Here is a 10338-nt window from a genome sequence, read left to right on the forward strand (position 1 = left end):
GACTTCAAAGGAGATGAAGTCGAGTGCACCCCGAAGAGTTGGGTTTGTTTTTGAGTTAGAAGAGGGAGCAGAAAACAAAAGTCTGTACACGCTTATCTCAGGAATGTCGGGGACTTAGGAAAGGAAGTCTAGAAGATGCCATGATGACGGCAAAGCCAAGGGAAGAAGGGAGAGAGGAGGGAGGACAGCTATTGGGCAGCCCTTATAAACAGGCCAGCCACTCCGTCTTGGCAAAGGGCTGAACTCACCCAGCGGACCAGTCCTTCTCAAATTTCACTGTGTATAAGAATCATCTGCGGGACCTTGTAGAAATGCATACGCTGATTCACTAGGTCTCGGGTGGGGCCTGAGCTTCTGACTTGCTTGCTAGGCTCCCAGGTGACCCAAGGATTCAAGCTCGCGAGGATGCCGCTGACACACAAGCACAGCTTTTTGTTTTGTTTTTCTTTTTAATAGAAGCAAGCTGTCAGAGCACATGGCGCCCATAGCTCTTTCCCACCTGGGGCTGAGCTACGGACACCCAGGGCTGCAGCACAGATGGGTGTCCAGGGAGTTGTCTACACCACAGCACCCACCATCACACCCGTCCAAAGAGCAGGCGGGGTCTCACACTTTAAGTCTTGAGTTCTGGGCCTGCCTCTCTATCCTCTTCCTACTCAGCACAAAGTCTGTCCCCTGACCAAGCCCTGTGCCCACGCATTACACGTGCCTAGACAAGGCATCTTTTTCTAATCCACCCAAAGGCACCTTATGGACTAGCCGTGCCCTGCAGCCAGCAGTGAGAGGGTAGCAGCACAGACACTGCTTTGTCACTCAAGCCTCGAGTGGATGCTGTTAATGAACTGAGCTTTCATGACATCACTTAACCAAAAAGACAGATAAGCTCAAGAGCTGATAAAAATGTAGAGAAATCAAAACCGTCACACACTGCTGGGGGGAATGTAAAAGGGTACAGTCACTTTGGAAAACAGACTGGCCGGTCCTCACATGGCTAAACACAGAGTTACCATATGACCCAGCCATTCCACTCCTAAGGATCTACCCAAGAGAAATGAAAACATATGTCCACACAGGAACTTGTATATGAATATTCACTGCAGCATTACTCGTGATAACCCCAAAGTGGAAGCAACTCAAATGTCCGTCAACTGATGAACAGATAAAATGTGGTCTGTCCATACAATGGAATATAATTCAGCCATAAAAAAGGAGTCAAGTACTGATACCTGCTACAATATGGATCAATCTTAAAAACATTATGCTAAGCGAAAGAAGCCAGACACGAAAGGATACTGTGTGATTCCATTTATATGGAACGTTAAAAACAGGAAAATCTATAGAGCCAGAAAGTACTTCAGCAGTTGCCTAAGGCTACGGAGAGGGGGTGGGGAGCAATGGCTAAAGGGTGTGGAGTTTCTTTGGCGGGTAATGAAAATGTTCTAAAACTGTGATGGATACACAACTCTGAATATACTACAATTCACTGAAGTGGTTTAAATGGGGAAACAGCATGACATATCAGCTGGGGTGCTCAAAGCAAGTGGCATAGAGAGGGATCCTTTGGGACCTCGACAAGACGGGGCAAGGGCTAGCTCTGGGGCAGCAACTTCTCAGAACCCTGAGGAACACCCAAGCAGCCCCGGGCGTGAGACTCTGGGATTGCAGCCAAGTGTTGGTATGAACAACCACGCGGAAATACACCAGGGCGCGGCTCTGTGAGTGCCCGAGGTGCCACTGATCCTTGCCTGCCTATCCCCGGTGCCCGGCCTGATGCCTAATGTGTAGTGGCCGCTCAGAAACTGAACTCTGTCCCTGCCTGTGGAGGAAAGGGAATCCTGGAGTCGGGGGGCTGAGTTCTAAGGCCAGCTCTGCTTCTAACTCCCCGTGTGACCCCAGACAAATCCCTTCCACTCGCTGAACCTCAGAGACTCATCACTGAGACGTGGGGAGTTCCGTCTCGGGCGCCCTCCCAGACTGAGATGCCACATGAATTAGGTGGCCCATGCTGGGGAGCCTGGATGTGGATGAGAAGCTCCTGTGGGCATCTAGATAGAGCCCGAGACACCTATCAGCAGGTCAGTCCCGGTCAGAGGTGTGCTCCCTTGCAGATTTCACCGAGACCCACCGAGAGTCCCCCGGGGGCCAGGCTCCCTGCTCGGCCACAAGGGCACAGAATGAACAAGACCCCAGTGCCTGCCCACGTGGCTGAGGCCGTCGGGTCCGTGAGTAGCTCCTGGTGAAACAGTATGACCCTCCTCTTTGAAAAGCGGACTTCAAATCGAAGTGGAAACAGGATTTCAACCTCAGATATTTAAAGGAACCGGAGCCTTTGTGTGGCAAATGCTGAGTCAGTGGCAACAAGTCTGTCAGAGTTCCTAGAGGGAACGGCCACACTGGGGGCAGAGTCTGGAAGGCCGGGGACGTGGCCAGGCCACCGCTTCCTCACCCCTCCACCAGGGGCCTGCCAAAGCTCGGCTCAATTCTCGCTTGCCCCGTGGCCCTCATTTAACCAGTGTTTTGGAACATTCTTGAATCCCTGGGACTGGTAGGGTCATCAGCTCAGCCACCCACACAGCTAGCGGCAGGCCAGAGGCATTCAGCAGAGGGTCCTGGGCTGCGCTCGGTATGGAAGAGATAGATGCTCATCAGCCATAACTGGGCAGATGCTGCAAAGAGCCAGTGACAACAGGGGGAACAGCATGGAACCCATCACACAACAGGTCACTGTAAGAGCAGGGCAGAAGAAACAGGGCAACGATCTTTCAAGGCCAAGGCAGAAAGTCCACCCCCAAATTCTATATTTGGATCTATTACTCATAAAAAAAAAGCTGTAAAACCAATATACTCAATTTACAACACCAAACCTCTGGGATAATCCAAGCCACCATGTCCAAACCCATTTATCTTCTCCCTGGAGAACAACGTATAAAGAGGCATCCAGTATGAGCTAAGGATTACGGGGCAGTGAATCACTCAGCTCGGGAATGATGACTCCAGAAGTTTCTGAGGCTAGAGCGTGCCCGTAAGACCCAGGTGCAACCAATTATCATCTGGGCAACTTGGGAGCTTAGCAAAGCTACCGGTGACTTTTCTCTCAAAGAAGCTTTATCCTTAAATCTTTTATCTGAAAAATCCTGCCCCCTCCCCCCAAAGTCCCTGGTGTTTCTAAGTCTCCTAGAAGATTGTCCTAGGGTGATTTGAAATTCAAGAGCCTCAGCAACTAACTATGCCCCAACTTGTTGCCTGTCCAGATGGATCTTTCGTTCAGAGTCCTGCAAATTGCCTCTGATACCTCGCATTTCTTTCTCTTTGGGGATTAGCAGCTTGGAAATTCTGGTTAAATCCTGCAGGGATATTGAAATAGAATGTGTTGATTCCCTGTCACAATTACCTCAATCATTCAACCAACCCACAAATATCCACTAAAGATCCTATGATTATGACTGTTTTGTTTGGTGTTGATTTTTAAATGAGGAGAATGGGAAGTTGTACCGCTGGTTATAATTCAGGAGGCCACCTGATCATTGGTTCAAAGCTCCCCTACTCTGGCAACTTTATCGTACTTTCTATGTTGACTTTTGTGCCCATTAAGTGCACATTCTCTCACAGAATTCACAGAAGTATCTGGTGAGGAGTGATGTTGAATTGGGATAGGGCCTTCTCCCCAGAAAAAGAACACCCACACAGATTTTTGTTTCCAATTTCAAAGTGTTCTTAGAGAAGGAAGCCCAGAGACACCCTGCATTAACCTTCCTTGGGCCTGTAGTTGTCACTGCCACTGGCATCAGCATTGCTCAACATCACTCTGCAATCTCCGGGCCCAGGGTTCCTGCGTGGCTCCTCTCTGTGCTTCACAGGGCTTGTCGACCCATCTGTGTTATAATATTTACCCCCATGGATAACCTGGTGTCTATTTCCCCACAAGACAGAAAGCTATTGACAGAAGGAATTCCCTACCTTTTTCATCCTAGTATCCCATGCACTCCATCCTTCCATGTCCACTTTAACAGGAAAGTCTCTGGATAGAGCCAAGGTTCCAAGAGAGAAGGCAGAATTCATATATCCAAGAGAAAGATCCAGGCTTAAAAGACGCCATAAACAATGGCCAATAAAAGCCGACAGTCAAGAAATTACACAAGCAAGAACTGAGGACTAATACAGCATTGTAAATCAACCATACTCCGATAAAAGTTAAAAAAAAAAAAAAAGAACTGAAGGGCTGGCTTGAGAAATTCCCTATGAACTGGAACCCAGGCAAGGCGATTATTCACACTGCTATTTGGAAATGAATCCTTAACCTGGGTATCGATCATAATTTGGCTGCTAGAATTTCAGACTACGTTACAACCTGGCAAGTCAACCTTCTTCTCGTGAAACTCAATCTTCACTTTCAATTACCCATTTGAGTTGCATTCTCTGAAAGGGGAATTGATGTAGCACACATATTTGCGTTGACTAAGGAAACCACTCAACCCCTTTGGAAGGGGCTCTAGCAAAGCGGCCAACAAAAATAATAAATGCAAACTCCGGCTTGTGGCTGCAGTGTCTCTCATCTTACAACCCCCAGCGGAGAAGGTTATTGCTCAAAGGGAGGGTGTTCACGGATTTAAAAGCAAACCTCTACAGCCAGCAAGGCATCGTCCCTGTGTATGTAGGTTCATGGTGGCACAAGCCCTGTTTACCTGCACGCGTGTTCTCTCAGCTCTTCTGGCCAATGGTCTGTCACCCGAGTTGCAGGGAACTATTAACTCGATAAGTACAAATATCCACTTGGCTCCAGGGTCTTGGCTAGGCACCGTGGGAAATACAGAGGGGTAAGACAGAGCAGTGCCCTTCCTTCATGAGCTCAGAATCTACAAGTGTAAAGGAATGCATAGCTCATTGCAAGGTATGGCATGTATGATAAATATCACAAGAGAGATATGAAACACCATGGGTGTTTAAAGGAAGGCAGAAGCTTCCCAATCAAAGGATCAAGTAAAAGTTTCATCGAACTGGGGGGTGTCGCTGGACAATGGGCAGAATTTAGACACACATGTGGCTGCGGGGAAGCATTCCAGGTGCAGAAAGCAGTAATCACCAAAAAGAGGGAAAATGGGACTCCAGGTCTATAAAAACAGGTAGTCTACTTTAGCCAGATTTTAGGAAGCCAGGAGAGAAGGACTGGAAAATTAGGCTGTGGGCAGCTGGCCTGTTTTTTTTTAATAAATTTATTTATTTATTTAATTTTTGGCTGTGTTGGGTCTTCGTTGCTGCGCACGGGCTTTCTCTAGTTGCGGTGAGTGGGGGCTACTCTTTGTTGTGGTGTGCGGGCTTCTCATTGCCGTGGCTTCTCTTGTTGCGGAGCACAGGCTCTAGGCGCGCGGGCTTCAGTAGTTGCGGCACGTGGGCTCAGTAGTTGTGGCTCGTGGGCTCTAGAGCGCAGGCTCAGTAGTTGTGGTGCACGGGCTTAGTTGCTCCGCGGCATGTGGGATCTTCCCGGACCGGGGCTCGAACCCCGTGTCCCCTGCATTGGCAGGCGGATTCTTAACCACTGCACCACCAGGTAAGTCCTGCTCTATGTTTTTCCGTAGGAGAGCAATGCGATCAAAACAGTACTAACGTTGCCTCAATTTTAAAAATTAGAAATAAAATGTTTAAAGAAACCAGTACTGAAGTAAAACTGTACTTAAAAGAGCAGTATCTGGCCATAAAAAGTAGAATGAGTTGCTATAAGAGAGACTAAAAGTGAGAATGTTATAGAAATCACCGAAAAGCAAAGGGCAATATTTCAATTATGGTGGGAGGAAGGTCTGAAGATGGTGCTTTAGCGATGGTTTCTGGTGTCTCTTTCAGCTCACAAATCTGGGAAATGAGAAACAGTAATAGCAGGATACTGTATGAAAGTGTTATCAATAAGAAAATGCCAGTTGAAAATGCCCTGCTCTCCCCAGCATTTTCCTTTTTAATGCAGAGGAATTTTGTCAGCTGATTACATGTTTTAAACCCAAATAGAAATATCTAGCCTAACCTGCTCCTCATGTGACTTTAATTGTATATCCTGAGCCAGGTGTTCAGTTCCTAATACTTATCTCCAAATGTGGCATTTTAAAAGACTGCTTTGGCTGGTGTGCTCTGGTTTGGCTTTTAGCCAACCCCACTCGGTTTTCCTGGCTGGTGAAACCACACTACTTTACCAGTTTTCTCCAGGCATCAGATTCATGGAGCCTTTCTTAGTTGGCCATGGCGTTCATTCTCCATCTTCAGCCTTGCTTGCAGAAGGAGGTGCAGTGAACCTCCAAAATCTCAGATGTAAATGAGGCTTCAAGAGTTCAGGGCTTCCCTGGTGGTGCAGGGGACACAGGTTCAAGTGCTGGTCCGGGAAGATCCTACATGCCGCGGAGCAACTAAGCCCGTGTGCCACAACTACTGAGCCTGCACTCTACAGCCCGCGAGCCACAACTACTGAGCCCACGTGCCACAAGTACTGAAGCCCGCACGCCTAGAGCCTGTGCTCCACAAGAGAAGCCACTGCAATGAGAAATCCGCACGCTGCAACGAAGAGTAGCCCCCGCTCGCCACAACTAGAGAAAGCCCTCGCGCAGCAACGAAGACCCAAGGCAGCCAAAAATAAATAAATAAATAAAAAGAGTTCATTTAAGAACATAATAAAACGGAAATGCAAAGCAAAACCACAATGAGACAGCGCCTCACACCTGTCAGAATGGCTATTATCCGAAAGACAAGAAACAGCAAGTGTTGGCAAGAATGCGGAAAAAAGGCAACCCTTGTGCACTGTCGGTGGGAATGTAAATTGGTGCAGCCACTATGGAAAACAGTATGGAGGTTCCTCAAAAAACTAAAAATACAGCTACCATATGATCCAGCAATCCCTCCTCTAGGTATTTATCCAAAAGAAATGAAAACAGGATCTCAAAGAGGTATCTGCATCCCCATGTTTATTGCAACGTTATTCACGAGAGCCCAGTTATGGAAACAGTCTAAGTGTCCATGAACCGATGAATGGATAAAGAAGATGTGGTATACACATACAACGGAATATTATCCAGCCATAAAAAAAAGAATGGAACGTTGCCATTTGTGACAACATGGATGCACCTAGAGGGCATTATGCTAAGTGAAATAAGTCAGAGAAAGACAAATACCGTATGATCTCGCTTAATATATTGTGGAATCTAAAAAATGAAACAAACAAGCAAAACCTAAGCTCAAAGATACAGAGAACAGACTGGTGGTTGCCAGAGGGGTGGGGGAGTGGGGAGTGGGCGAAATGGGTGAAGGGGATCAAAATGCACAAACTTCCAGCTTTAAAATAAATAAGTCATGGGATGTAATGTACAGCATAGTAACTATCGTTAATAATACTGTATTGAGAGTAGATCTTAAAAGTCATCCCAAGAAAAAAGAATTTTGTAACTATGTACAGTGATCGATAGTAACTAGACTTATTGTGGTCACCATTGTGCAGTGCATACAAATATCGAATCACTATGTTATACACGGGAAACTAATGTGTTATATGTCAATTATACCTCAATAAAAGCAAAACCAAAGAACAGAGTAAGAATACTATCTTATAGGCATACAAACGCAATCCAACACAGACAACTTTGCTATGACTTTTCCATACATTTCATGTGGGTTTTTATAGACACTGCGTCTTTGCTAGGCCGCAAAGAATAAATCAGAGAGCCAGAAAAGCTGCATCAGATTCAAAGATGGAAGAACTCCAGAGAACTTCTAGAAGTGGGAATGGGAATGATTTACTCTCTCTCTGACAGATTTGCTATTAAATCTCAGATGTTTATATAAGTGGGGGAGGGGAGATGCCGATGGGGCCCTAGATTCCCATCTCCCTCTTTCAGAGGTTCCTGCTTCCAGGCCTCTTACCAGAGACACAACGTCCACTCGCTGAGAGACTGCCTCTGAAATGATCTTCAAAATCTCTCTGTCACCCAGCACTTAGGGTGAACTCAGCTGACATGATTCGCCTCAGGACCCACAGGCCTAGAGAGTCTCCCCCCACCAGCCTTCCGAAACCTCTGGCTTGGACTGAAACATCCTCCGTTGGAATCAACAGCCCTAGCAGAGCACATTTCCTGAAAGACCCCATTGGGATGTGCCAACTTGGGGGAAGCCTGCAGGCTGGTGCCAGAGGGAGCTGGGCCAGCCCGGGCCAGTTCCCAAAAGTAGTGAGCGCCCAAGCTGGAAATCCACGATTCTGTGGGTGGCTGGGTCCTGGCAGCAAGCTATGCTGTATAAGGGTAGAAGCTGAGGGAAGGAGAGCAGAGGGCAGGGTGAGGGAGGGGAGGAAGGTCAAATGGAAAGAGAGAAGAGGCCCCTTGACTGAGGAAGGCTCTGCCAGACAGATGTACAGGCGGCTTAGAGACGCCTCCCAGTTCAGCAGGAAAGGCTGCTTCTAGCTTCTCAACTTCTCCCCCTGCACCCTGTCCAGTACTGGCTTCCCCCTCCCCTCTACCTTCATATTAACCCGACTCCTGCTTGGGGGGTGGGGGCACTAACCTGCCCGGGAAACAGGGGGCTGGCACTTGCCTGGCACAGAGGATAAAGTCTCCTTTCCACTTTGCCCTGAATCAGTTCCTACCAAAAAGCTTAGCACTTACAGCAGTTCAAAACGCAAATGTTCCTGTGTATCACTTTACACGTTTGATTCATTCATTCATAAGGGGATGTGCAAGGAATTTCCAGCAGCCATCCCTACATCTCCCAAGCATGCTATCTGGGAACCCTCCCCCCTCCATCCTTCACCCAGAACTCGGTAGGTTCGTTTCTCAGACCCCAGACTTAAACCACCCACAGTGTTGAAAGTAAAGCCAGATATTTGCCCGCCACGTCACCCACTTTCCCATTAACACTAAACTAAAATGTGTCCATGGATTTCCTCTCCGGGGCGACAGGGGTGCATCCATGTTCCCCAGCTCCCCCGAAGCTCTTTGCTATCTTAAGACTCTCCGATGAGGGAGTCAGCTGGAGCTTTTTAAAGGGCATCTCCAAAGAAGGTTTTGTCCACACCAGAAGAGTCCTAATAAGTACCAGGGTCCCCTTAGATGCTACAGACCACGCCCCCCAGCAACAAGAAGCCACACCCCCTGTCTAGCAGAGCCCGCGTGTGTAGTCCTCTTTCCCTGGGGCTAACCAAGCGCCTGCCACATGTCACCGCTCTCAGCTGGCACCTCTCTCCCGGAGGTGCAGACTTTCTCGGAATCCCCAGCAGGGGGGGTTGGGGGATGCGGGAGAGGCTCCGCCCGGGCCTTCCACGAGAGTCTTTTACTGTGGCTCGTGCCCTGCAGCCCCAAGGGGTGGCCTGGGGCCTCGAGTGGGAGGGGGTAGGGGCTCCTTCCAGGATGAGCTGCCAGCCACCTGGTCCCTGGACGCAGGCAACTGTGTGAGAGGCAAAACTCCGGCGGGGTGAGAAAGTAACCCGCGGCCAAACTTCTCCTGGTCGCCTCCAGCGCCAACGGGGGTTTGATTGGTCCCCCTGGAACCCCAGGCGCAGAGGGTCCTCCAGCTCACGGCGCCCGGCGACGGGATGACAGTCGGCTCTCCCCTCCTGGTGCCCGGACGCGAGCCCCGCTCCGCGTCCCCCGCTCCCCCAGGCGGCGAAAGACGAAGTCCGCGCAAACAAAGGGCGCCCCCGCACCACCCTCCGGACCGAGCCGAGGGTCCCGGCGCCCAGCTGGGGAGGCTGGCCCGCCGACCCTACCTGGGAAGCCGCGGCTCGGCGGGACTCGAAGCAGCAGCGGCAGCAGCGGCAGCAGCGGCAGGAGCGCGGGCCGGAGTGCGGGGCTCCCCATGGCGCGCCCGGCGCTGCGCTCGGCTCGGCTGCGCGGCGCGCTTCCCGGGGGCGGGAGGAGACCAACCCGACCGAGGGGCTGCGCGCGGCTCGCTGAAGCCAAGCCGGAAAACTCCTCCTCTCGCCTGTCTCCCTCCCTCCCGCCCGCCCGGGGCCTGCCCTCCTTCCTCCGCCTCCCCGGAGCGCTGGCGCGGCTGGGGCTCCGACCCACCCCCCTCCTTTTGTGCCAGCGCTTCTTCTGGAAGCGGGGCTGACACTCCCGCACCCGCTCTGGGGGCCTGAGCGCGCCAGGGGCGTGCCCTAGCAAACCAGATTATCCTAAAATATCTTTCTGTTCCCCGATTGCGCGCCCTTTCACCACGAATACACACACTGGTGGCCCAAACACCTCCCAGATCCGGGGCCCCTACCACAAGGTCATCTGTGCAGAAAGCTACGTGAGTCACACGGAAAGAGAAGGGATAACCGAGGGGGTCCAAGAACGGCCCACCGCGGCAGGTTATTATCGCCAAGTTCGCGGGTTT

General features: G+C 50.2%; 1 protein-coding gene across 2 annotated transcripts in view; it reads right to left on the reverse strand.

Annotated features, from left to right (window-relative positions):
• The window catches only part of SRPX (sushi repeat containing protein X-linked), a 99339-nt gene extending 89253 nt beyond the window's left edge, over window positions 1-10086 (reverse strand). The window contains exon 1 of one of the 2 annotated variants that reach the window (XM_032620864.1): window positions 9725-10086. In XM_032620864.1, the coding sequence (XP_032476755.1) occupies window positions 9725-9815 (91 nt within the window). In that variant the 5' untranslated portion in view covers window positions 9816-10086. The remainder of the gene's footprint in view (window positions 1-9724) is intronic. The other variant, XM_032620865.1, reaches the window with a different exon arrangement.
• Between the last annotated feature and the right edge of the window lie 252 nt (window positions 10087-10338).

This window comes from Phocoena sinus, chromosome X (assembly GCF_008692025.1).
Source record: "Phocoena sinus isolate mPhoSin1 chromosome X, mPhoSin1.pri, whole genome shotgun sequence".
Classification (NCBI taxonomy): domain Eukaryota; kingdom Metazoa; phylum Chordata; class Mammalia; order Artiodactyla; family Phocoenidae; genus Phocoena; species Phocoena sinus.